General features: G+C 42.0%; 1 protein-coding gene across 6 annotated transcripts in view; it reads left to right on the top strand.

The window, feature by feature from the left end:
- Positions 1 to 27,713, top strand: part of ANKRD17 (ankyrin repeat domain 17) — an 87,040-nt gene that overhangs the window by 38,228 nt on the left and 21,099 nt on the right. For 3 of the 6 annotated variants that reach the window (XM_030480928.1, XM_030480927.1, XM_030480925.1), the window contains 15 exons: positions 400 to 553; positions 1,145 to 1,301; positions 3,385 to 3,532; positions 4,318 to 4,465; positions 5,548 to 5,781; positions 7,741 to 7,835; positions 13,380 to 13,617; positions 13,998 to 14,189; positions 14,545 to 14,654; positions 15,740 to 15,827; positions 16,553 to 16,680; positions 17,148 to 17,291; positions 17,868 to 17,970; positions 19,545 to 20,300; positions 27,550 to 27,698. In XM_030480928.1, coding sequence (XP_030336788.1) covers positions 442 to 553; positions 1,145 to 1,301; positions 3,385 to 3,532; positions 4,318 to 4,465; positions 5,548 to 5,781; positions 7,741 to 7,835; positions 13,380 to 13,617; positions 13,998 to 14,189; positions 14,545 to 14,654; positions 15,740 to 15,827; positions 16,553 to 16,680; positions 17,148 to 17,291; positions 17,868 to 17,970; positions 19,545 to 20,300; positions 27,550 to 27,698 — 2,802 coding nt within the window. In that variant the 5' untranslated portion in view covers positions 400 to 441. Of the gene's footprint in view, positions 1 to 399; positions 554 to 1,108; positions 1,302 to 3,384; positions 3,533 to 4,317; positions 4,466 to 5,547; positions 5,782 to 7,740; positions 7,836 to 13,379; positions 13,618 to 13,997; positions 14,190 to 14,544; positions 14,655 to 15,739; positions 15,828 to 16,552; positions 16,681 to 17,147; positions 17,292 to 17,867; positions 17,971 to 19,544; positions 20,301 to 27,549; positions 27,699 to 27,713 lie in introns of those variants that run through there. The other 3 variants (XM_030480926.1, XM_030480929.1, XM_030480930.1) reach the window with 3 other exon arrangements.

The following is a 27,713-nucleotide window of genomic DNA, read 5'->3' as shown; positions in this document are numbered from 1 at the left end:
CCAGACCAACAGCTTGCATGAAACTCATGGCAGCTACTGCCTTTAGGCCTTCTGGAGTGAGACCTATTCTTTCAGTTTTCCCTCCTTGTGTTCAGTTGGACTTGAAAACTGTAAAGTGCAGGGTGGAGATGTGAAGGCTATCTTGAACTTTTGTAGTATATCAGGTGGGTTCTAGTCAGAGCAAATAGATGACAAAAGGTACACTCTTGGCATGTGATTTTTGGAAAATCTTGTTGCTTCCTTTGATGAAATACCCTTTGGAGTCAACTGAGGATAGTTTGGCTAACGAAGTATTTGAAAAGCAATTGCTTAAGTGATAACTACAACTCTGTGGTTTGTATGTTTTAAGTATATTTTGTTCAGTCATACCATTCTTAAACCAGTTCTGTTATTTTTCAGGTGGAATCATTTATCTTAGATCAGGATGATCTTGAAAACCCCATGTTGGAAACAGCTTCTAAACTCCTTTTGTCAAGTACTGCCGATGGTGCTGACCTGAGAACAGTAGATCCAGAAACCCAGGCAAGATTAGAAGCTTTACTTGAAGCTGCAGGTAAATACTCATGTTCCATGCAGGTTTAACCACAAAGCCCTTATACATGAGACCCTACTGGAACTGCTTGCGTAAGTCGAGTCCGTATAAGCATGATGCAAATGCAGAATGTAAGGAGGTGTGAGCTTGGCAAGGTTGTGCAAGTCTTTGAAGAGGACGAAGTTCGTTAAAGCATTTCAAACTTTGGAAAATCAGGGTTTCCTGCTTCTACTAGGATTCCTCCAATGGTAGATTTCTAAAAGCCTGAGTAAAAATTGGCACCTGACTTGGGCTTGCAGCCCTATATAAAAACCTAAATTGCTCAGTGAGACTTTGTTTTGTAATAATTACTGGATGAAAAGCTTTACTAGTTGCTTACATAAAGTACTTGTCGAGAGTTGTCTCTGTGGACTGGAGGGTTTCATTCATGCTCATCACGTCAGAGTGCAGCTTTTAAAGTCGCGTTGTAAACAGTTAATCCCTTTGGTTTGGAAGCTGTAGTTCATGATGCTTGGAATGCTTCTGCCAGCAGATCTCATAGGCTCAATTTCAACTTCTCTGTTCTCTCCTTTTCTGGCATGCCTCCTGATGTGTTGTAATTTGGAATGAAAGGAATAGGTAAGCTGTCCACAGCTGATGGTAAAGCATTTGCAGATCCTGAGGTGCTTCGCAGACTGACTTCTTCGGTCAGTTGCGCGTTGGATGAAGCTGCTGCTGCACTTACCCGGATGAGAGCAGAAAGCACAGCAAATGCAGGGCAGACGGACAAGTAAGTCACCTTCCACACTGGGGGTTGTTTGCAGTACTTTGCTACTTTTAGAAGCAGTTTTTCTTGTATCGCTTCTGATTCCAGGATGGTGAAACTCTTACTCAAGTGGACTTGGTGCCAACTTGTCACTTGTGATTCTCCTGTTAGATTTTCCTGGACTGTCAGGTCTTGCAGTGAGGAGGGAAGCAATTAATACTGCTTAGAATTCTGAAATCACTTGCCAAGTAACTTTCGTTTGACCAACTACAGAAACAGAATTTCTAAGCTCTTACATAGTATGGGCCTTAAAACTGTACTCAAAAACCCCGCAATGGGTCATTCAGCAATAGCATGATATTAAAAGCTTTGTGACCAGACCCCCCTCATCTGTTGTTTTAGAGAACTTGAGTGCCTTTTTAATTAAGGAAAACACTTGTGAGTGCCTGGAGCTTCAAGGTGGTCAGCAGCTTTGTCATGTTGTGTAGGACCTTGGACAGAGTCTTGGCCAGAGAATCCCAGCTTTTTGACTGGACTTCCTGGCTTAATTTGTGGGGGTTTTTGTCTTACTGGGATCTTTATGAGGGAAAGAAAATGAAGGCTTTCTTCTAGGCTGTCATTAAGCTTCAATACAACAGAAGCAGAGTGTTAGTAGGAACACCCAAGGGCTGCTGTGCTAGTTGGCAGTTTGTTCCTTGTGTACTGAGTAATGCCAAGGAGCATTTCGTGGTGTGTTGATCAGGACATATGAAGAGCAGGATAGTTTGGGGGTGTGTCTGCTACTGTTCTGAGTGTGTCTCTCCCTGCCCCCAGCTCCCTCTTTTCTTTTTTTTTGGCAATGGTAGCTGTGGCCACAGTTGTTACCAAGACAGAGGATATGAGAAATAAAAATAGCTGTGGGAAATGCAGTATTTGAGAAATAATTCTCTCTATATAAAGATTGTGTCTTGTGGCACAAGTTAAATAGGAGTCCTGGGCACAACATACATGTATAAGTCCTTGCTACACAAATACCAGCTTTTACATCTTGAGTATCTGAAGAATTGCTCGTATGCATGTTGAGTTAGATGGTTTGCAACATTTTTGTCAACTACCTCATTTTTCCATTTCCTTTTGAGTTAGTTCTCTGTTGGTGGGACTTCCTAAACAGAGGAGAAATGAAAAGGCAGTGGTTGGGTGAGGCCTGTAGTCATGGATTTATTATTATTGATCCAATTATTTGTAGCACAATAGGGAAATATGTCAGAGTTGCATTTTTACTTGCACAAGGCAATAGCTGTTTTGGAATGAAGGCAACAGAGAAGACAGAATTGATGGGATTGAAAATATACTTCCAGTAGTTCCTTTTTTGACTGAAAAAGAATTGGGATGATAGAAGTGAAGAACTTGTGACATGAGAAGCACAAGTACTCTGACTTGGGGCTTACCAAACCAGAAGAATTTTATACTTTTCTGCTTGGCTGAGTTAGGGCCACAACTGAAACATCAAGTGGTATTACAGAATTCTGGGGTTTCAGCACAGGACAGGGGAACTGGTTAATTTTGATACAGGAGAAAAGTCACAGAGGTTATGTGTCTTAGTTGAATTAACAGTTACAGTGCTGAACAAAAGTTAAAGCCCTGTTAAGATGGAAAGGCAATTTCCTTGTCCTCTGCTCCTGCAGTAAAAGAGAATATGGATACAACTCTGAGTACTTCTGTGATTTAACCAGTTCTACTTTGAACCTTACTTCAGAAAGTGAATGGGACAAACCCTGTGTTTTCAAACTGGAACAGTAGATCAGGTCCACGGTTGTCTTCTCGCAACGTGTTTTCTTCAGTTGTATGTAATGCAGAATTTAGTAACCTAAATGGCCATCCTGCAGGTGTTTCTCCTGTAAACTTCAGTTAGAAAATAGTAGTGGGAGGAATTGCGTGTACACATTACCCAATTTTCAAAGAAGTTATGTGGAGAACCTCAGGTATAAATACAGCACCTGTTTAATTAGCTGTGGGCACATTAGATTGTTTCCCTCTTTGACTGCATGCTCACGGCACGTTGGATTGCACATAGATAAAGCATTTCAAGTGTAGTCCATTTTCACGGACATGTGTTCTGTCTTACTAGCCGCAGCTTGGCAGAGGCTTGTTCAGAAGGAGATGTAAATGCTGTGCGGAAGTTGCTGATTGAAGGAAGGAGTGTGAATGAGCACACAGAAGAAGGGGAGAGCCTCCTCTGCTTGGCCTGCTCAGCAGGGTATTACGAGCTTGCACAGGTTGGTTTCTTCACTGGTTTTAGTGTGTGTGTATTGTACAAAACCAAGTGTCGAGTTCACGTGTACCAGTCTTATGCACCTGGAAGGCAGTGTTAATCATAGAATCACAGAGTGGTTTGGGTTGGAAGGGACCTTAAAGCTCATCCACTTCCAACCCCCTGCCATGGGCAGGGACACCTTCCACTAGACCAGGTTGCTCCAAGCCCTATCCAGCCTGGCCTTGAACACTGCCAGGGATGGGGCAGCCACAGCTTCTCTGGGCAACCTGTGCTATGGCCTCACCGGCCTCACCGCCCTCACAAGGGAGAATGTTTCCCTTATGTCTAATCTCAGTCTCCCCTCTATCAGTTTAAAGCCATTCCCCCTTATGTTCCTAAGGCCCTTTTCCAGAGCCCCTCTCCAGGTTTCTTCTAGCCCTTTCAGGCACTGGAAGCTGCTCTAAGGTCTTCCTGGAGCCTTCTCTTCTCCAGGCTGAACAAGCCCAGCTCTCTCAGCTGTCTCCATAGCAGAGGTGCTCCAGCCCTTGAAGCATCTTCCTGGCCTGCTCTGGACCCGCTCAAGCAGGCCCATGTCCATTGCCATGTTGAGGTAGTGGGAATAACAGCTAACTGGCAAGTGAAGGCTTCCATGTACACTGAATGTTGCTAATGCATTCTCCATGCTTACTTTCTCTGTTTCTGACATAAAACTGTTGGTGAAGGGTTGGGGCTTTTATGTGGTATTTCAGCCATCTTGACGTGTTGGTTTGTCACTTGCTTCTGTTGTTGACCACCCTTCTGTTGCAGGTTCTTCTGGCAATGCATGCTAATGTGGAGGACCGTGGTATTAAAGGAGACATCACACCTCTCATGGCTGCTGCTAATGGTGGACATGTCAAAATTGTCAAGTTGCTGCTCGCTCATGGTGCTGATGTGAATGCGCAGTCGTCAACAGGTAAAGGAAGTGTGGCAGGGCTTGTTGAAAATTACTGGAAAACTGAGATTTGCATGTGCAGGAAACACTGTGTGGAAATTCAGGAGGAATGGCTCTCAGCCAAGCAACACAGAATGCTGCTTTGTGGTTTCACTGTTTAGCTTCTCTCTTTCTTTAAATGAAACTATAAAATAATAGTTGGATGCAGACATGAGAAGGTGGATAAGGTCAGTTAGTAACTGAAAGGTATTTGCATGCGTAAGATTGGTTGTGACATAGTATCTTAAGCACAGTCTGGGAAGTTTGTGTGTGCACAGAAAGCTGTTTTGTGTCAGGTCTAGGAAACCAAGGGAAAATAGTAAACATAACAAGATGCCTCCCCTTCCCCATTGCGGTTGGGTAGGCATTTGTGTTGAAGTGACCAAATTGGGAGATTTTCTTAGTTTGTGCAGCCTTGAAGTGGAGAGGCTGTGTGTAGTCAACAGTCACTAACAAAGGAAGTACCGACCCTGAATGAAGGTTGAGATACCAGAAGACACCTTATTCTTTAATTACTATTTTCTTTTCCGTGAAGTAGTTCTGAGTAGTAACACCGCTTTGATCTTTAACATTTTTCAAGGTATCTTCCATAAAGGCAGAGTCTTTTTTCTGTTCAGATACATGTTTTTGTAGTTTTTCCAAGGAAGTTGTTTTCATCTCTGTGTAAAGACTGTGGACATTTTTTAACTAGCCCTTTAGAGGTGTTTAAGACATAATTTAGAAGCAGTTCTTCTCCTTGTTTTGAGCTTTCATTTTACAGCATAGTATGTTCCTGCTGATTAACAGGACAAGGGTTGGTTTTTTGTGGCGGAGGCTGGGATTAGTTGGGATGGAAGTGGGAACAGTGCCTCAGTACAGTCACTAGGCACATGGCAGGCTTCAGTCTGCCAGCACTGAGCTACTTTTACTTCCCCCCCCACCCCCTATAGGTCTTGATCTGTAGCCTGAAAAAAAATGCCTGTTTCATAAGGTAGCAAGGTAAAAGGGATGGAAGGGAGCAGAAGTTGAAGCTCCCAGTGTAGAAATGCTATCAAATCCTGTTTTCAACCCTTTTATGGCTTTAGGCAATACAGCTCTTACATATGCCTGTGCTGGAGGCTACGTTGATGTTGTGAAAGTACTGCTGGAATCTGGTGCCAGTATCGAGGACCATAATGAGAATGGTCACACTCCTCTGATGGAAGCAGGAAGTGCTGGCCATGTGGAAGTGGCCAGAGTGCTGCTGGAAAACGGAGCAGGAATAAATACGCATTCCAATGAATTCAAGGAGAGTGCACTTACGCTGGCTTGCTACAAAGGTATAGTACCAAATACCACACTTGTTACCAAGGTGTAACAAGTATGGAAGAGTGTGATGGATGTGGAGAGTCTTCTCAAACACGTATTTCTGCAGCCTTGCTGTCCAGGATAAAATGAATTTAAAGGCTGTGAGCTCTGATTCTGTTATACCACATAGCATGTATGTGCTATATGTAAATGATGATCGATGTGGGGAGTGTAAGTATCAAGATTACAAACCTCTTGCCTGAGTTGCTGTGATGCTTTCAAAGATTCTCTATTAAATATATCGGGAGATGAGGAACTAATACCCTTTATCATAGAGTAAGTATGGTAAACTTTATGTATTATAGCTGTGTTATAGAAGGTATCTCTGCTTAGATCTAGAAATCATTTAATTTTCAAGGACTTAGCACTTAGAAAACATGCAGAATCTAGCATCTTGGCTTTTAGATGTCAGTGCTTAGGCAACAGGCCTGCCTTGCTTCCCTTAGAGTATTAGGCAGCAATTTTGCATCACCCAACCAAGGGATGAAGATGTTTAAGAGGCTAAATGTGTTCACACAGCTGAGCAGTTGCTGTTACACTTAGGATGTGTTTTATTAGAGCTATTAGAATGGCTCTTGGCATCACAGACTAATTGATGTAGATGCCAGGGCTACTTCTTTGGCACTGCAGTAGAAGGTTTTTATTTATGGTTCTTCTATCTGCCTTGATAAATTCCTTGGTTTGCTGTTGCTGAAGGCCCTCATAAGCTGTGGTAATTTTCTTTGGTGCTGACTGTTAGAGCAAAGGCTGTGTTTTGAAAGAGAGGAGTGGGACCCCAAGATATTCTCTCCCTGAGAAAATGTGCTTGGGCTCTGAATCTTGAAGTGAGGTTGGAAAGCAGAGATGAAAAATTGTAAGTCTGTGCTTAGTTGTTCACTGTGATATGTGAGACAGAAGGGAGGATATTCAGGCTTTTGCCTTTTTACCTTATCTGTATACAATTTGTCTGCCTCTTGTGCATTTCTGTGTTACTCCAGATCTCATGGGTAGGGCATAAAAATAACCTCTTAATTTTCTCATGTTGCTTGCTAGTAGAATGACACATTATACTTGGGACCAGGAAGGCCCCTAACTTCTCCCAGATAAAGGGGCAAGGGTGGAAGGGCTGTGTAGCCTCATATTGGGCACTGTCTGTGCTGTTCATCCTGTTGCTAGGTATAGTTTTAAAGTTTAGCCGTGGTCATGTTGAGTTATGTAGCAGCAATTTGTTTCCTTTGACTTGGTTTTGTATGCTTGCATATTGTGTTGGTCATGATTGTAGTGAAGTTGCCTGGGCTTGGCACACGTACAGGACTTGGCAAACAGGAGCTGTGAATTAATGGAACGGTTGATAGCAAGTACTTTAAAAAACCTGTTACGTGTTCTGATATAGAAGATTCCTACAGATGGTTGAATTTCCAAGAGTATTCTTGGAAGTGTGAAGGTCCATCTGCTCGATCATGTTTTATGGCTTGAGGGTTGGTGTGAGCTCTGGGCCTGGTTACAATGCCATGTATAAAAACACTAATCCTAAATCTTTAATGTCAAACAAGAAGAGAAGAAACCCTAACCCCCAACGAAAAACCAACATTCTGTAGATGAAAAAAATGCCAGTGTCTTTGCAGAAATTAAATCACCCTTGTAAAGCTTCTGGAGTTGCACACTACTGAGCTGTAATGTCACCTCAAGGAATGCAGGTAGTGGAGACATGCTTTTAGAAACTCGGTGAATTGGATTGTGTTTATGTAGCAGCTTAACTGTGCTGTTAAGCTTCTGTGTGCATTGGATGTGTAGATATGAACATGCTTTTTCAAGAGTGTTCCATGGGATTTTGGTTTTATGTTGTAACATGGCCTTCTGTTATTTTCATGTCATCTGTTAGACCGTTTCTGTGACTGCCAAAATGTGCTTTCTAAAGTGGTTTATGCCTGTTAAATGTTTTCACCATGCAGGCCATCTAGAAATGGTGAGATTTCTGCTGGAAGCTGGTGCAGACCAGGAACACAAGACAGATGAAATGCATACTGCTCTTATGGAAGCTTGCATGGTAAGAGATGGATGGCTTGGGCAGGGAGGCATACATACTCTCTCTTTACTTCCTGAAGGATGAACACAGTGGTTCCTTTTGGTGCAGAACCTAACTATGTGATGTTTTGGTTCTCTTGATGTTAGGCCCTTTTGCAGAAGAAATTGGGGAAGGGGGGATGTGTCGTTGAAAAAGTGTAATTCCTATAACAGCAAAATTGAACTTGTTCCTCTGGCAGCTGACAAAGTAGTTAAATTCTTCAGAGACATTGGCTAAAACTTTGTAGCATGTGAGCATTAGCAGGAGAGCTCTGCTAACCCACCCTTTGAGTAGGTTTCTGGATGGCCAGGACACTTAATTTTTTCCTTTAAGTGGCATAACTCAGTGCTCATCGTCCCAAAGCAGCTTCTGTAGCTTCCTTGTGGTGTTATATGTCACTTGCTCTTTGCTTTTTGCCCTTCTGATAATCATGGAGGCCTGGTTTGAAACAGACATTTTTGTGACCCTAGTTCAGAGAAATTAATGAGTTGGAGATAGCCAAAAGTAAATAATAGTAATTTATTTGAACAGAACCTTTTTTGGTTTTGCTTTGTGTAAATATGCAGGTTTCAGGGTGAGCAACTTTCAATTTATGATGGGAAAATCCTTTATACAGGAATGTCCAAATTATATAACTCGAAGTGAAAGATTCGCAGTGGTTGTTGCAGTGCTTTCAACAATCACAATGTGCTGAACATGGGCAGTGAATATGGTCATAACGTGGCTGTTGGAGGTATTTAGCGTACCGGTGGTTTGTGTAAGGAGTTTGTAAGCCAAGTTGTCTTTGGTGTAGGTGATTGTGTTACAGAGTTGTGTGTGCAACCTGTGTTAGTATGGTTTACAGAACCAACTGCACCTTTAAAGCATAGGATCAGAAGCTGTTGGGAAGCAACTAGGAGATGGAAGGGCAAATTATTCACTTCATACTCATGCCATATGAGTACTTCTGTGTTGCTGCTTTGCCCATCTGAGGCAAATAGAAGATGGCAGTGTAGATGAGAGAACCTTCTTATAAATTTTAGTAAGATCCTGAGAACAACTCTGGTTCTTGGATAATAGTGTTTTGCCACAGAACAGCAGGATATATGAAGCTTTCCCTGGAAAAGATTGTGTATGGGTACATTTCAACACTGGAATAGTATAATTGATGCTGCACTGAAGATTATTCCAGGGTTTTATGGTGAAGAAAACTTACTAAGTGGATAGATAGTTTTCTGTTTGAAGTAGTTAGGCTATGTAAGTCTCACATATCTGCATCTTCTTAAAAGCACACAGCCTATTTGAAATCTATTTCCTACATATTACCTGAAGTAATAGAGTTCAATTGCTTTTCCTTTGGAAGTTTCTTTTGAGGATGGGGTAAATGTGCCCATTTATTCCCTTGATTTCTCCTCCAGGAATTGTTTAGCCTTTGCTACTTTCTTAGGTGAATACACTGCCATAAGTGTGTTAACCCTGTCCCATACCAAGGGATGAGCTGGCAGGATGGAAAACCTAGCAGGTGTCTATTGGTGTTTCTAGAGCTGAGAATTTCTCCTGCTGGAGAAATGAAGGTGAAACAAAATGGAGCAGAATTAGGCTCTGTTTTTAGACACCTCCCCGCTCCCTTTGTGACCCTGAATTGCATTTGGCTGTTCCGCAACACTTATTGTGGAGGATTCCCTTCTATGTAGGATGCGCGGCTGCAGCATGCTTAGGTAGGTCAGTAGTATGTTTATGCTAACATATTCAAAATCCTTCACCTAAACATGGAACTTGCATGTAAAACTGACAGCTTGTCTCTTGGGTTTCCCTTTTACCCTCCTCTCTAAATGGATTTCTCATGGGTTGGGTTTTTCATGTCATCAGCCTGGTATAGTGACAGTGCCCACAGAGCAGTGTCACAAGCCCGTAATTAGTCTTTCCTTCCCTGAAAAACTGTAATGGTGCTAAAATCAGCCAGTGATGCCTATTCGAAGAAGTTAGTGGCTTCAGATAGGGGAATCCTTAACAGAAACCATTACACTCACAAGAAGTCCTTAGAAAGAAAGGCATGTAGGTAAATGGGACTTGAGCTAGTGTTTCTCTCACTCTGAAATCTGAATAGCCTTATAAATACTATGGGCGCTGTCCTTGCGGTGAGTTCCCTGGTGGGTGATGATAAAATCACCTTGTTTGATGTTGCAGTAGCCTTCTCATCAAGACAGCTTCTTGACAGGTCGGAAGTTTGCAGAAAAAGCTGGTATTTCATGGAGCTATGAAGCAAGACATCTTTTCCTTGCCACCCTCTTCCCCCTTTTCCCTCCACCAAAAGACTTAAAAGTCCATCAGACTTGCAGAAATGTTGAGACCCATTTTTTATTAAGACTTACTGAGCAATAGGAAGCAATCAGTCTCCCTTACTTATGCAGGAAACTGTTCTTTAATAGGTGTTTTCATGCTGCTGCTCAGAACTGACAGGTGAGAGAGTCTCAGTACCTTCAGCTCTGCTTGAGAGGGAGCAGCTTTCTGTAGCAGCATGTAAAAACATTCAGGCACTTAAAGCCTGAAATAAAGCGGTTTTTTCTGCAGAAGCAGTTGTTGCTTTTCAGTAGCAGAAGGAAACTACCTTTTCTAGAACAGCGTGGAATTTGAATATATCATAGAATCACAGAGTGGTTTGGGGTTGGAAGGGACCTTAAAGCTCATCCAGTTCCAACCCCCTGCCGTGGGCAGGGACGCCTTGCACTAGACCAGGTTGCTCCAAGCCCCTGTGTCCAACCTGGCCTTGAACACTTGATATATATGTTTGTTGTGGTTTAAGCCCAGCCAGTAACTCAGAACCACGAAGCAGCTCACTCACTCCCCTCCCTTCTCTCCCCCCCTACTCCTGGAGGGATGAGGAGGAGAATCAAAAGAATGTAAATCCCACGGGTTGAGATAAGAACAGTCCAGTAACTAAAGTACCATACAAAACCACTACTGCTACCACCAGTAATCATAATGATAAGGGAAAAAACAAGGGGAGAGAATATAAAACTAAAAGGGGAAAGGGGGAAAAAAAACCCAACAACCAAACAAGTGATGCACAATACAATTGCTCACCACCCGCTGACTGATACCCAGCCTGACCTGAGCAGCAATCTGGGCCTTCTGGGTAAGTCCCCCCAATTTATATACTGGGCATGATGTGCCGTGGTATGGAATACCCCTTTGGGTAGTTTGGGTTGGGTGTCCTGTCTCTGCTTCCCCCTGGCTTCCCGTGCCCCTCCTCACTGGCAGAGCATGAGACTGAAAACGTCCTTGATCAGGGTAAGCATTACTTAGCAACAACTAAAGACATGGGTGTGTTATCAGCACTGTTCCCATGCTGAAAGTCAAAAAACCAGCACTGCACCATATACTAAGAAGGAGGAAAAATAACTGTACCAGCTAAACCCAGGACAATATTACACTTACATGCAAGCCAGTGAGACTGTTTAACCCTTGTCCTACAAAGCATTGGGGAAGACTTCTGACCCAGGGCTTTTTTTATAGATAAGAGTTAACATGGGTTTAATATAAATGGGTAGTTGGGCAATGGGACTTGCCTTGTGGCAGCAAAAAGCAGGTTTGTCTGGTTTGAGCTTCTTCTTGCTGAAGTAACCTAATTCTACACAGGGAGGTCTGAGTGCCAATTGACCGCTGCGGTTGGTGTGTAAAATATACCTGGTGCGAATTGGTCAGATGATTTTTTTGGGATCTCATAGCAGTTAAAAGGGTTTTCCTAGCTGTTGTAGAAGAGCTGAAGGGCACCACCCCATTGCAAGGCTGGTCAAAGCATGGATGGAATTCCTTTGTGAGGTTGAACACCAGCAATGACTCTCAGGGCTGCTTGTCCCACATTAGCAGCTTTGAAGCTCATCTTCGTCCTGCTGTTTGTCATGCTTGTACTGCGTCAGGGGTGAGGAGTGAGCTGTCCTGCCAGAGCATGATGGTTGAGGCACACTGCATTTCCCTGAGGAGATTCATTATGGAGTCTTGGAGTTTTTCCCCTTAAAACAGTGTTGTCATTTCAAGATGAATACATCCTGGTTAATGTCCTAGATAGTTTTCTGAGAGGAAGTCTTGCTCCCTGGATCTCGGAAGAAGGTATAAAACACTTCAGAAAATGAGGTGTAAAAATGTCAGTTCTATGTTTTGTCTGGAAAAGAACTGTTTGGGATTATGGTTTCTAGCTTGGCAAGAAATGTCTTCTGCCTCTTACCGGTTAATCTGAGATCAGGGTGTACTTACCTTGTTCAGCTACAACCTTGGGACAGTACAGCCTTGCGTTCCTGGTAAGCTGCTCTTTCTTCTGTGCCATCCTCTTGCGTTTTGTGTGTCAGACCTTTTCCCATTATGGTTACTCCATGTTGGAATGATGGCAGTTTCCTCATGGAGAAATCCAGCTTGGAGAGTCTGTGCCGTTGTTGGGCTGCAGCGACTGAGCCAGCCTCTGCTGCTATCTAAACAAAAGCAGGATTGCATGGCAGTTGGATATGTCACTGTCAGGCCTCCAGGGTAAACATCCAGCTGAAAAGCCACTTCAAATAGTTCCTGGATTTATGGCATACTGAAAACATGATGAAGATCATATGCTCAAATATTGGCTTTGTTTCTAAAGGAGCAAGCTTTTGGTAAAACGAGTTTGACAGTATGGTAATGGTATCTGGCAAATCCTGCCAAGGGAAGGCTGTATTCAGGTGGCTCCTGTCATGTGTGACGAACCCCTGACAAAAAAAAGGTCTTGGGTAGGTAGAAAGTCCTGACTCTGCTATGAAATTGAGCAGTGAAATAGTTCTGCAGGTGCCAAGAGACAAGCAGTATTACTGTGCACCGCTCCCTTTTTAGAAAGGAAGGAAGCAAAATTGTTGACCTTAAATCCTGTCCTCTCTTCCTCTTTCTTCCCCAAAAGCTGGGAGTCTGTAACGTAAATACTGAGACAGTAACAGTCTGCATGGATGCGAGGACAAACTGTGTTGCTGATGTGCATTGTTTTTGTAACTGAAATACACTGTATGGAACAAATAATGCAACTGCATGTTGGATTTAAAACAAAATTCCCTCTCTTTGTCGAAGTGGGGAGCATTGGCATTGAATGACTTTTCATTCAGTGACTTGTTTGCAACGTGAAGGGTTTGTAGTCTTTAGGAAGAACATCAAAACCTCTTATTACATCCAAGAGAAGATATAGATTTTTTTTTTTTTTGAGTGAAATTCTCCTAATACTCCTTTATGTATTAGGCTGCATGTGGTGTTAGTAGTAAATTTGTTGGCAGAACACAAGAAGAAATAGATTTGACTGATAACAGTTCTTAGAATTTGCGTTCCTTAAGTAACTTAGCACAGTCTTTAACCAAGAGGAGTCCTGGGTGTCAGAGAGTTTTGGTATTGCTCTTGTGGAGGAGGCAAGCTTCTCTTTGTGCTCCCTATCAGCTCTTTGGATTTTGCTTTGTTATTTGTCCGGTGACTACTTAGAGCTTTGGAGAAGAGGAAGAATTTTACTCTTTTGACTGCCTTTTGATCTTGGTTTTTCTGAATTCCTAGGATGGCCATGTGGAAGTGGCAAGATTACTGCTTGACAGTGGAGCTCAGGTGAACATGCCTGCGGACTCTTTTGAGTCTCCATTGACTCTGGCAGCCTGTGGCGGGCACGTTGAACTGGCAGCATTGTTGATTGAACGTGGAGCTAACTTGGAAGAGGTCAACGATGAAGGATACACGCCACTAATGGAGGCAGCTAGAGAAGGCCATGAAGAGATGGTGGCACTGTTACTTGGTCAAGGTAACTATTGTGGGGCCTTCCACAAATTGTGATTCAATACCTATCTGCATGGAAATGTTCTTCAGAACAGGTTGACATTTTTCAAACAGGCACTGAATAGTGAACAGTTCATGTGGGTAACTTGCACTCTGCACGGTCGCCTTGGCCTGTCTTGAGGTGGTGGTATTGCTGAAAAGCTGCAGAGAAGTGCTTTGAAGTGCTCGGGGGGGTTTCTGAAGTAGTTCAATGAAGTTAAAATCTTGTAGTTTGGTATGCTGTGATTTTAAAATAAAATTTCTGCAGTTCTAAAAATGAGATACACAATAAGAAGATGCCTTGTGCATCAGGAACTGTCTTTGCTGATACTGGTTTCAGTAGCTGGTGTTTTGTTTGGTTTTAAGGAGCAAACATCAATGCTCAGACAGAGGAGACACAAGAAACCGCATTAACTCTGGCTTGTTGTGGAGGTTTTCTGGAGGTTGCAGATTTCCTCATTAAAGCAGGAGCTGACATTGAACTCGGTTGTTCTACCCCTTTGATGGAAGCTGCTCAAGAGGGTCATTTGGAGCTGGTTAAATACTTACTAGCTGCAGGTATGGAGTAATTTTGGTAACAGTTTTGTAGAGACTTACTGTAACCTTGAGAGAAACATCTTTACCCATGTTTGTTAACCTTTTCATTAGTTGCAGAGGTTTGTGGAACCTTAAGTAATTTACTAGTTGGATTCTAATTTAGCTTTTGAAGATTAAGTTGATGTGAATGAACTTCTAGTTCATTTTTATTTTTTCTAATCCTGTTCCAGAGGACTAAGTTCTCAGTTTCATACATGCTCAGTTGGGAGACAGAAGTTAAAAACTTGCTGTCTGATGTGGTAAAGGTTACGAAGAGACTTGCATGTTTTCTGTGATGAATCTTGTAAAGCTTATATGCTCTTTACTATTGCTTCAGGGGCTAATGTGCATGCAACAACAGCCACAGGGGACACGGCACTGACATATGCCTGTGAAAATGGCCATACTGATGTAGCAGATGTCTTACTGCAGGCAGGTGCAGATTTGGTAAGTCGCTACCTTCTTAATTAGGAAAGAAAATTAGAAATGTCTCTTTATTTCTGGTTTTGTCCTGGGTGCATTGCTGAAAAGCTACTGAGTTTACTTATTATAGTTGTATTCAAATTATCTTTTAACCTTTTTCTTCTAATGAAGTGAGAGTTGGTGATGTTTTCTAATGGATTTTAGGCTGTTCAGTTACCTGGAAGTGTGTAGGTCAGTTACAATACTTTGGTGATTGAGCTCTAAAGCATCTCCAAGCCATTCAGGGTGGCTCTACAGAGAAATAGGAGATTTGGTGATTCTGTCACACGGTGCTCAGGATAACAGTGTGTGCCCCTCCCTGTGTAACATTTACTAACTACCCTTTTTCTTAGATCCCATGTACATGCATAGGTGAATGCCCTTATGCAGACATTGCTCTGGAGATGGTTTGTAGGCCTTTCTTGGTTTGCTCCATCCCTGGCGATGTTCACGGCCAGGTTGGACAGAGCCTTGGACCACATGGTTTAGTGCAAGGTGTCCCTGCCCATGGCAGCGGGGTTGGAACTAGATGATCTTAAGGTCCTTTCCAACCCTTACGATTCTGTGATTCTATGTCATATGCAGTCCTGAACAGCATTCAGCTTTAAATTGTTGAGCTGATTATGGGTTAGCACTTGTACCTTCAAGTTTGTTCTATTCCTTACGCAGCAAACAGTTGATAGTTCTGTTCTGATGTAATCTGTTGGTGTACCATAATGGAATTAAGATGACAGAGGTAAATGGATTTTTACATATCATCAGGCTTGTAACCAGTGTGTTAGCAAAAAGTGCAGTTAAGCAGGACTGAACACTTTATGTTTAGGTCAAATTCCCACCATGTGCTTGAGTGCTTCTTGTACTGGAGTCTCAGACCTGTATCAAAGTAGTTTGATTGGTCTGCAAGATACACTCAGTTCAAATGTTATGTAAATGCTACATCTGTAGTTTGTGAAACATGAAAGAGGGGTCTTCCATGTCTGGTGCCTTTCCGTGCAAAAATCCTCAGGGCTGAATTGCATCCTTTGACCTGTGCTACTTCTGAACTTTAAGCCTTTCTCTATCTGCTCTAGGAGCATGAATCAGAAGGTGGAAGAACTCCTCTCATGAAAGCTGCAAGGGCAGGTCACGTTTGCACTGTTCAGTTCTTGATTAGCAAAGGTAAGTGTGTGAAAAGGTTTTGGTTTTCCTGCTGTTAGAAATACTCAAGGTTAGGAGCATGTCAGTTCTAGCCTGTCTTCCTTGGATTTGTTTCAAATGCTTTAACTCACATAGCTCATTGATTCTCAAATTAGGCATGTAACGATCACCTCTGGTTTCTGGCAAGATTCTTGAAGGCTTAGAGTTGATGCAGAGCTTGGAACTGCTGTTTTCTGTCTCTTCAGCTGATGCTGATGGATTTTTTTTGGACCTTTGTTGTATGGAGGAGGACTGACCTAAAGCTTCTAGTGTATTGTAATTTTCCTGTGTAGATTGTAGAGGAAAGAGGCAAAGCTGCAATCAATCATTTGCTAAGATGCATGGATCCATATGTTGGATCTTAGTGTTTGGTTTTTGTTCTGTTTTTAAAAGAGGCCCAGTCCTGGCATGGTTTGTGGCAAATTTAAAAGCAGTAGGTTCACCTGCCCTGTGATCTTCCGTACTTAGAAGGTAGCCATTTGAAGAGTGAGCTTGGAGTGCTAGTGCAGGTAGGGTTGCTTTTCTTTTTGTGATATGTTAAAATAGTCTGATAATAGTAATAATTGACTGTTTAATTTATCAGCTGTAAGACTGCAGCCATGGAGAACCAAGTTTCCATAGTTATCAAGAAATTTAACCTTCCCTTTTCGTAGAGGAGAACCGGTTGAAGTTTCTTAAAATAATCTTTCCCCCTCTTATTTTTGAAGGAGCAAATGTGAATAGGACCACAGCTAACAACGATCATACAGTGCTGTCGCTGGCCTGTGCTGGAGGTCATTTGGCAGTCGTGGAGTTACTGCTAGCTCATGGTGCTGATCCTACACACAGATTGAAGGTTTGTTGCTTAAGTGGCTTATTTTCCACTGAGGTGATGTCTCATTAATCTTAAAACTAATGAAAGTCAAACAAATTTTGTCCTTGTGTGTTCTCTACAACTGACCCAACATGCCATGGTTTTAAGAGAACATGCTAGAGCCGGTATTGCATCAGCAGGCATTGTGCTCATGAACATGTTTATAGAAGTTGGAGTTAAGAGGAGTGCAGGTTGATTGATTACCAAGAATGTAAAGGTTGCACTGCAGTTTTAAGGTCAAAATTGTGGAAGAGGAAAGAAAATTATAACTACTGCTACATTTTTGGGAGTAAATAAAGCCCTTAAATTTACATGTGGACCTGCTGCAGGTTGAATCAATGTTTATTAAAGCAGTCTTAATAGATATGGTGTTGTGTCTTCCAAAATGCTTCAGTGTTGCCAGGTTTTGATGTTGCTGTTCTCTAATAGTGTGATCTTCCCCTCTTTAGGATGGCTCAACTATGTTAATAGAGGCAGCAAAAGGTGGTCATACCAGTGTGGTTTGTTACCTTCTCGATTACCCAAACAACTTGCTTTCTGCTCCTCCGCCTGATGCTACACAGCTGACCCCACCATCTCATGATTTAAATAGGGTAAGGTTTAGGGGCTTGCTGGCTGTGGGTTTGAGGGGCTTTTTGGCCTTTCTTTTTGCCGTTTACTCAAGAGTTTAGAGATATGTCATGTCATTTTCATGAACTACTGAACTGTAGGTGAACACACTGAAAATGGCTTTGAGCTGTTGTGAAAATGGTGAAGACTCTTTGAGCGTCACTGTGTAGTGCTTTCATCGTTCTTTTTGCTGCTCTAGAAGTAGGATTGGAAAAAAAATCATGAGGGGGGAAAAAAAACCAGCAAGCAAAAAGGTCTGCTTGAATAATGAGGCTCTTGAGAATTACATTTGTAGCCCATTGTGGCTTGTATTTGCTTCACCATCTAGAGCACTGTACCATGCTGAGATAAGTAGTGTTTGGCAAGTCATTTTTTAGGTTAAAAATGCAAAGTATATGGAAGTCAGATGATCTCAAATGGTTAACTGTTGAACTTGGCATGTGAAAAAAAACGTATTAAATGTTACTAGTCACCATTAAACTCTGTTTTTCTAACAGGTTTTATTTACCTAACTAGCTTATAGTATGAGAAAAGTAATCTGTTAGTATCCAACGTTTTAGGCTCCTCGCGTACCAGTGCAGGCGCTGCCCATGGTCGTCCCACCCCAGGAGCCTGACAAACCCCCTGCTAATGTCGCCACAACCCTTCCCATCAGAAATAAAGGTCAGTCTTAGTTCTGGAGCTTATTTTCTAAATATCCTTCCGAATTAGAAGATAGAGGGTTGCACTTGTGGCAGAGTAGTTGTTGTGAAGCATGTTTCTGGATTCAGTCAAGGGAACTGCAATTTTTTTGGTAATTTTTTTTTCCTTTTTTTTTTTTTGAAGGAGTTGCTTATCTGCCATATACAAAGTATCAGTCATTAACCCTGTAATCATAAAGCGTCAAGAAATCTGCCTAAATAAATGTTAAAACATGTATTAGTCTTGACACACTGGACTAATGCAAAACGTCACCCAGAAGCCTATATAAATTTGATAATGGAAGTTGTAAAAACAAATGTTAAACTCCATATTGTAGTTGATTTGATAACTTGTGCTTACTTAGGAGAGTAGTCTTGGAGTGGGTTTGATTAATTGAATTGAAGGCGGAATTTCTTGTGCTAGAAAACATTGAGTCTGATGTGGCTCACGTCCTGCAAGGACTAAATTTGCATCTATTTTGATATTGCCATTTTGACACTTAACACTTTCTGTCCTTAAGAATTCTCTTCCAAAACCAATTTATATCGAGGATCAGCAGTAGTGCAAATACAGGCGTGCATGTCATAAACAAAAAATTAATGCTGTGTGTACACTTGTATTGTTCTGGAAATACAGCGAGGATGACTGGAAGAAACTGGGCACCTGCACTGACTCAGATCCTGAGTTTTGATTTGCCTTTCGCCCTTCAAAATTAACCGATTGTTCCTTCTGCAACCGGTATGGCAGACCATGTCAGCTGTGTTACTGTGGACTTCTTCATAAAAGATGAATTGGATGAGTCCATCGCTCATTCTTGCAGGAAGGCTGAAACATTTGCCTTGCCTGGGCAGAGAGCTGAGTTTTGACACAGGCAAAGTCATGTCTGCTAGGGATAAAATGTAGGGGCTAAACATAGCCTGTTAGATCATGTTAACTGTAAATGACTGTCCTGGGGTCTAGCGCTGTTTGTCAACTGAGCAAAGCTGGATACCTGTAGTGAAAGAATTCAGTAGTTCAAGGAAGTGTAGTGCATCCTAAAACTTACCAAGTTATTCACAAAACCAGTGGCCCAGCACAAGTCACCTGTCCCTCGAGATGTTTTTGCATCACTTTTGCTGTGCTTTCGGGGCTGTAGCCATACATTTATGTCTTTAACACCATACCAGGCACAGAACATCAAGTAAGGAGCCAGCATATCCTTTTCTTTTTGTTTCCATTTATCTCGTAGCACCACTTGATAGCAGCGGCTCTTGAGACAATGGCTTCATTGGGCAAAAGTCTTAACAATTGTTGGAGTAAATGTGTCCATATAGTGCAGGGTTATTTGGGATGTACGTGCAGTAATCTGTCCTGTTAATTGCAATCTGACTGCTGTGTTCAAATTGCTAGTGAAAGATGAGAGTTTTCTTGGAGGGCCTTCCAGTGCACGCTGACCTTCTGTGGGTGCTGTGTCTTGGTGCATAACTGGCCATGTAGCATCCCAAGAGTAGCTCTGTAATGAGGATGCCATTCGTATGCACTTCCATTGGTTCTGAGGGGGTTTCTTTTTCACACAGCTGCTTCTAAACAAAAGTCCAGCAGTCATTTGCCAGCAAACAACCAGGATGTACAGGGTTACATCACCAATCAGTCTCCAGAGAGCATTGTAGAAGAGGCTCAGGGCAAGTTGACAGAGCTGGAGCAGAGGATAAAAGAAGCCATAGAGAAGAACGCTCAGCTGCAGTCCCTGGAATTGGCACATGCTGACCAGCTCACCAAAGAGAAGATTGAGGAGCTGAACAAAACCAGAGAGGAACAAATTCAGAAGAAGCAAAAGATTTTGGAGGAACTGCAGAAAGTGGAGCGAGAGTTACAGCTGAAAACTCAGCAGCAGCTCAAAAAGCAGTATCTAGAGGTAAAAGCGCAAAGAATTCAGCTCCAGCAACAGCAGCAGCAACAGTCTTGCCAGCATCTGGGACTACTGACTCCTGTTGGGGTAGGAGAACAACTCTCAGAGGGAGACTATGCGCGATTACAGCAAGTGGACCCCATCTTGCTTAAAGATGATCCCCAGCAAGCTGCTGCGCAGACGGGTTTTGCACCAATTCAGCCTCTGGCGATGCCACAAGCTTTGCCTCTGGCAGCAGGTTCCTTACCTCCAGGGTCCATCGCAAATCTTACAGAACTGCAAGGTGTTATAGTTGGACAGCCAGTGTTGGGCCAAGCACAACTAGCAGGGCTGGGGCAAGGAATACTGACAGAAACACAGCAAGGGTTAATGGTAGCCAGCCCTGCTCAGACGCTCAATGACACGCTGGATGACATCATGGCAGGTGGGTTTATATTGTTATGAGCAGGTATAATATTTGCTTGACCAGTTGAGGGTATGTCCACTTCTCTATGTGTGTGTGTGTTTGTGTATTCCCACTAGCTCTACACCGAGCTCCATTAGGCTGCTGGTCCCTGTCTTGATGAGGGCAGAAAACTAGGTTTAACTTTTCCGTTTGCAGGGTTGCCTTTCCTTTTGTTGAGCTAACTGGTGCCTGGGGGTCAGGTTGGTATGTTGGAAGTGGTGTTTATAACTCCTCACAGTTTGGGGAGGGGGGGGGGGGAGGGTGTGTGTGCTAGGGTCTAACAGTTCCATTTCAGTGGGTTTGTAGCTCAGCAACAACATCTTGATGATACTAGTTAGTACTTTGGACTAGCTGAGAATTGATTTGGAGCACTCAGAATAGCCTTTGAGCAGCTATAGCACCACATCAAGCTTGTAATGTGTAAGAAACCTGTAGGCTTGTCTCTTGAATGACAGCTGCTTGAGTAGGCCTTGAATAGTCTACCTGTTGAAGCTTCTACTTCTGTTTGGAAAAAATGATGATAATCCTCTCTGTCTACTCAGAAAATGGCTGCTTTGCCAGCGAAAAACAAATTTAGCCTTCCCAAAGCTGTCTTCATCACTTCATAGAATCTTTAGCCAGTGCTTTAAACCTTAAGTAGTAAAATAATGGAATGGATTTTAAAGAACGTAGTAAATGTGAGGTTTTAGCGTTGCTTTCTTTTATGCCCATTTCAGTTGCGCAAAGTCCCCTTTCCTTGCCTGAGCAGTTGCTGAAATATTCGACTCCTTAGCTGAATACAGGTTAACTGTTAGGATATAGTACTATAAAAATCACATCACTTGATGAGGATTTGCTGGTGAACTGTCCTTTTTAAAAGTGCTGTCTGTTTTGACAAGCCTGCTTTGTAAAACACGTTGAGATGAGGGGTATGGGCCAGAGGAAAGGCAGGTCTCCAACTACATTTTATTTAGGCCAGAGGTGCAGGTTGTGTGTATGCTACAAGAGTTATTGGAGTGCAGTAATGGTGCAGCGCAAGTAGAAGATGTATCAGTAGTAGTTAAAAATACCAGGTGGTGATTGTTTAAAATACTTGGAACAACACTTTTTACATTAGGCACCTAGTGAGTAACCTGATGTTTAGGTAAATCCTCGCTAAAGATGCCTGGAACTTATGGGAGCTACAGAGGTTCTTTTCTGACAATCTGGTGTTAGGATTGAAGCATAGACATACAGACTGGAAGCTGTCAGTGGATGCAAAAATGAATCCAAACTGGATGCATGAAAAAGGATATACAACCATGTCCATCATGTATTGGTAGTGAAGCTTTCTCTCACATGAAGCTGTTGGGGTACATAACAATACCAGCTACTCAGTTCAGGAGATGGGATAGTTACAGTTGTGGGTTACTTATGCAGAGTCTATGCAACCATTTTAATTGTGTTTTACATATAACTTAACAAATGTCCTAACTAAAAGTTTCTGTGCTTAACTCCATATAACATGTTGAGAATCTACCATTTTAGGTCATGTGCCATGTACCCAAATGCTCATGCATGCTTTTTGGAAAGGTCAGGTACTTCCAGTGTGCCTTGGAGTAAGTGTTTCTGTACTACTTAGTCCCACCTCTTAGTATGTGCATGCACGTGTGCAATTGGTCATGAGGTCTAAATTCATGGAATAGTAGAATGGTTTGAGTTGGGCAGGACTGCAGGTGGGGTCTCACCAGAGCACGGCAGAGGGGGACAATCCCCTCCCTGTACCTACTGGCCACGTTCCTTTGGATGCAGCTCAAGATGCAGTTGGCTTTTGGTCCTGTGAGTGCAGATTGTCAGGTCGTGTCCAGGTTTTCATCCACCAGCACCCCCAACTCTTTCTCAGTCCCTTCATCCCCCAGCAGATGGAGCTCTGGAAGGCATTGGCAAGTCTGTGAAAACCTGTACAGATGCAGTTTCATCTTTGCTTTTCTGTGAGGTGGCTAATTTTAGCTTTTGGGGTTTTTTAAGCAAGAGCAGGCACAGACCTGCGTACACAGCTGAAGTGCCAGCTTGAATCCACACATGAGAATTTAGTGTGGAGCTGAAATGGGCTTAGTGTAACACAAAACACTTAAACAGCAGCTATGTATTTTATGTCTATTTTATCAGCTTTGTCTGTTTCTTTAATAGGAACCCTCTAGAGTATTCTATGGATTAAAATCTCTGTTCCTGAGATGACTTGAGTTTACGTCCATCACAGAGCTACAGCTTGCAGCACTGGTTATGAAAACAAAGCTTCACCTTGACTGTGCAAGCTTTATTTAATAATCATCTCTGCTTAATTAGCTGCAAACGATGAGTTTAATTTTCCCATTTAAAGCACTTGTTTAAAACAAGGCTAGGTGTGCAAATGCTGGTCATTCGTAGGTGAGTACAAGACATGGGTGTTGATGCAGAGGTCAAGTGTTGTTGCTAGATCAACTCAGGGACTCCAAAGTAGGATTCCTTGCTATTAGGGAAAGAAATGCGTGTTCCCAGAGTGCTACAAATTTGCCTGGAAACGCAGTGAGAGAATGTACCAAGTTGAGCAATTTGGGGTTGGTTTGTGTTGGTTGGTTGGTTGTTTTTTCGAGGAAAGAAGTAGGATGAGTTGAAGAAATAGTAAATAATCTTTCAGGTTGATCTTTGAGATCCTTCCTGATCCTGCTGGAATGGATGACACAAAAAAGGTTTTCTCTTCAGCTTCAGGTGTTGGACAAGCTCTTAGCTTGCAGTGAAGCTAGTGAACAGGAGTTGGCTTTATAACTCTTGAATAAAAAAATGTGTTAAACGGTGTGTTAAGGTTATAAAGAAAAAAAAATCTGTTTTGAACAGCACATTTTTTTTAGAAGTAATAACTACTCAAAGGATTCTGTCCGGTAGAGGAGCCTCACAAAGGAACTTCAGGAATCTTGAAGCACTTGATAAGATTAATTCCTGGAAGCTACCTTGTGGGATGAGTCAGTTTTAACTGTAACTGTCTAAATACCTAAGAAAGAATATGCTTTGACTGCAAGTTCTTCACAGAAACTCAGTACTGAAAAAATCACCAGCATCACAGAAAATTTGTGAGGTTCTGTCCCTCTTGTGACCTGTGCAGGAGCTGTAGAAAACTGAGGATGAAAGCTTTTATACCCTGGTGTAACTACAGCTGGTTGCTGCCAGTGGTTACACTGTTCTTGCAAATGTATGGTAAATGCATCTAAACGTTAGTCCTCGGAATATTAAGAGACTTCCATCTATTGTGAGGCAGCTGGTTTTGAGCAGGACAGAGCTTGTGATAGCCTGCGTTTTGGACTAATATATATACGTATAAAACTATATCTATAAATAAAAATGCCAATATATATATATAAAAATACCTAATAATCATCATGACTACTGGTGTGGGGTGGTTTTCAGGCTGCATCCGTGGAGCTGTTAGCTCATAGAAGCCACACTGCGTGTTTGTACTTCAATTCAGAACATAACTGGGACTCTTGTAATTCAAGGCATGTTATGCATCTGAAGTGCTCTCTGTTGATTTTTAAGCATGTGTGGCAGGAACGTAGCTTTCAATAACCTATGATACTACAGAGAAATTGGGGGCAGAGGGGAAGGAACTGCATGTGGAACAAGCCTGTTGAGTTGACTTGAAGTAACCTGGAAAAAGCTGAGCTGTCTAATACATTTCTTATAAGGAATTTCACTTTTTCAGTCCCTCATCTTGGCTTATTGCAGTGAAATGTGAAACAGTTCTTTTATACATCTGCTGTTGAGCTTACAGGAGATAAGGGATAAATAAGTAAAAGAAATGGTATGGCCACGACCAGACAACACTAGTAAGAAACTTAATGATTGATATAAAGATGAAATGGTATTATAACGGTGCTTGGTTTCTGTAACATCTTGCACTTGGTGAAAATATGAAGTATTCAAGGAAGTAGCAAACTTCAACAGTGCGAACAGCTCCATGTTCCTTACAGGAACGTGTCAGGCTTTTTTCCAGACACATGGTTTGATTCAGGACATGCAGATGAGTGAGGGGAAAAACCCTGTTGGGTTAGTTTGCAGGTTTTCTAATTGGTCAGTGTCCTTCCCCTGATACGGGGACAGAAGTTGTAAGCCCAATGCTTCTCTTGGGCATGGGGGAGAAGGTAGCAGCTGTGAGAATGTCCTCTTATTATTGTTGTGGTTTAAGCCCAGACAGAAACTCAGAACCATGCAGCCACTCACTCACTCTCCACCCCTTCTTAATCCAGTGCATGGTAACAGTTATTTTTCTCCTTAGTAGCTGGTGCAGTGCTGTGTTATCAGCATTGTTCTCAGACTGAAGCCAAAACATAGCACTACACCAGCTACTAAGGAGTAACTGTTACAGCTGAACCCAGGACAGTTTTAAGGAAAGAGAAAGTTGAGATGGCCAGAAAGAAATTAAGATGAAGAGCAGCTATGCTCCTGATGTCAGGAAGCACAGAACTGGCTGTCTCGTACCCAGACAGATGTAAAAGACTTGGACCAGAGTAGTGAAATGGTGGTTTGAGTGATGTTTTCTGACAAAGAAGCTTGTCCTTGTTCTGTAATGTGATTAACACTAGCAGCCGGTCCCATACGAAGCTGTGTATATACTCTAATGGTGCACTAGCTTTGAAGACTTTATTATCCCAGGCATGAAGTCATGATGTCTTTATGTTCAAGTACAGACTTCTAGCTAACTGTTGCTGCTGGTCCATTAGAGTAGATGGAGGGCAGAGGGGAAAGGTACTTGTTGACTGTCAGTGTGATTAGGTTGGGTGATTAAGGCTAGTTGGTTACTCTCTTTGCTGCTCAAGACTGTTGCAAAAACCTTTTGGCTTACTGAAAACTTTCCTATTTTTGTTTGGACACAGTAAAGATTCTGTTCATTGCCCTCCATTATCAATCTGAATTCTGCACTGGTGATGGTGAAATCGATATAATCCAAGGCATTACCCATCAAAATTAGTATTTTGTCTCAGTGATGTGTGCTGTGGGGATATGAACTGTATTTGTCTGTGAATTATTGCTGGAAGCACACTTGAAATACATTTAATATGAGAGCTATAAGTCAACATACATATTCTCTACTAGCATGCATAAAAACATTTATATATGGGTTGTACAATAAAGGTTTTTTTCCTTGTGGAAAGGGGTGGGGGGTGGCTTTTAAACAGGTTTGGGGTTTTTTTCCCTCCCCATCACTGCAACACCATTGGCATAAAAATAGACTTTACCTGAATTGAGACCTTCTGAACTACATTTTTTCTCTCATATTGCCCATATGTGGATTATTTGGTGATTGTGCTTTTCTCTTATCCGAGCTAAGCACACTTGCTTAGTTTCCAGTCCGTTTTACCATCTTTATCAGGTTCTTTTGGACTATGTGACAGTTAAGAATCATCATCCTTTATTATTCCATTGCTGGTTTATGCTGCTTTAAGTTCCTTTTTGTACTTAAAGAAGGTTGATATGCTTATTTTTCAACTACTTGTTATGACCATAGATGTAAAGCAGGGAGTGTGAGTTGAAACTGGGAACTTCTGAAAATTGCTCCGAAGACCAATTTGAAGCTCTGATTTCAGGTTATAGCTCTAATTTACAGTCAGAATAAGGAATGAGACCAGTTTCAATTAGATGCTCCCCTGAAGGATATTTCACTCCAATCTTTGGTTAGTACCTCCCTTAGACCATAGTTTTTCACCTTATGTCACAATACTTTGGCTTAGTTTCTGTGTTTCTTTTAATCCATACCTATGTGATTTGTCTTGTAACATGAGAAAGGTTTTCAGAAGACACTGTGATATAGAGATCAAGGGAATTTGAATTTTTATTTACTTTTAGATACAAGGTTGTGATTTTTATGTTATAAGTTGAAGGTTCTTTGATTCTCCCAGTGACATTTATTAGCTTCTTTTCTGGGGTTTGGTATGGGAAGTCCCAAAATGAAATTAGTAATAGATGAAAAACCTTGGAGAGGTAGAAGTACACAAATTGGTGTGTTAGGATACAATTTTTGTAGCATCTGTTCAAAAACTTATTCACATGAAATATAGAAGGTATTTATCAGTGGCTGGTTGTTAGGGGTTATTAAACCGGGGGGGGGGGGGTCTTGAAACTTTGGGGGATAAGAGGCATTATTTTCATGTTCTATGAGGATACTCATGTTCCATGAGGTGTGTGCTAGATGAACACTGAGAGTATGTGGAAAGTGCCTATCTTTCTTTTTACAGTTAAAGATGCTTTTATCAACTCGACAGGAGAAGGGAACAGGAAAAACAGAAGGGAACTGTACTTCACTTTGTCCTTTGCTGATCACACCTGATAAAGACCTGGAGAAAAGTCAGGGAGAAAAACATGGAGTTATTTTAAGGAGGGGGGGGAGAAAAAAAGGAGTAGGAAAATGAGAGGTTTTCCTCAAAGGCTGTTTTAGAGTCAAGTTTCTTTGTCTTTTTAAACGCTGTATGTATGACATGAGTTTCAGGGAAGTGTGGCAGTTGGTGCTATTTCATGTTATGTCCATTTACTGTCAGCAACTGTAAAATGGTATTACCTTTTGCTTATTCTAACAACCATGACCAGCGTTTCTGCAAAATGGCTGTTCAGAAGCTTTCACTGCTCTGATTTCACCCAGTTCTGCCATGTGAGCATCCTGACACTAGCACTCTCTTTTTTTTTTTCCCCCCCCTTCCTTTTTTTTCTCCCCACCCCCCATGTTTATGGGGCCTGGGTGTGGGGAGTGAAGGTTGGACAGACCCTTATATGAGTATCTTTAAACTGTTTTAAGAAAAACTGGATAGATACCATTGACTGGACTTGCTCTGCTGTCCTGCTTCTCAAGGTATGGAACTCCTGGTTCAATTAACTGAACTGTTGGAGGAAAGATCTTTGAATTGAAAAAGAAACATACATATACATATATAGATGTGTGTGTATATATATACACACACGTGTATATATATATATACAAGCGGTGGGCTTCTGGAACACATGCCAATCTGGTACTTCACTATTTTCTTTGCATACAATTAACTTTTTCCATAGTTGTTAAATTGAAAGATTGAAAGATTTAAAGGTCCAAAGATCGGGTTAAAGGTGTGGAAAATAAGTATTTGTGGAACATCTTGTAGAGAGCTCCGTCTGCCGGTGGGAGTTCTGTCCCACTGTCCACTTGTCACGTTCAACTTCAGAAGTGAAGTGTTTTGCTTTTACTGAGTGTAATTATTCTGTTCAACAGCAGTGAGCGGAAGAGCATCTGCAATGTCAAACACTCCTACCCACAGCATTGCAACTTCTGTCTCCCAACCTCAGACGCCAACTCCGAGTCCTATCATTTCTCCCTCAGCCATGCTACCAATCTACCCTGCTATAGATATTGATGCTCAGGTAAGCCCACAATTG

Source organism: Strigops habroptila, chromosome 3, assembly GCF_004027225.2.
Source record: "Strigops habroptila isolate Jane chromosome 3, bStrHab1.2.pri, whole genome shotgun sequence".
Classification (NCBI taxonomy): Eukaryota; Metazoa; Chordata; class Aves; order Psittaciformes; family Psittacidae; genus Strigops; species Strigops habroptila.
Note: the sequence above shows the minus strand (reverse complement) of the source record. Positions and strands in the feature narration are given on the sequence as shown.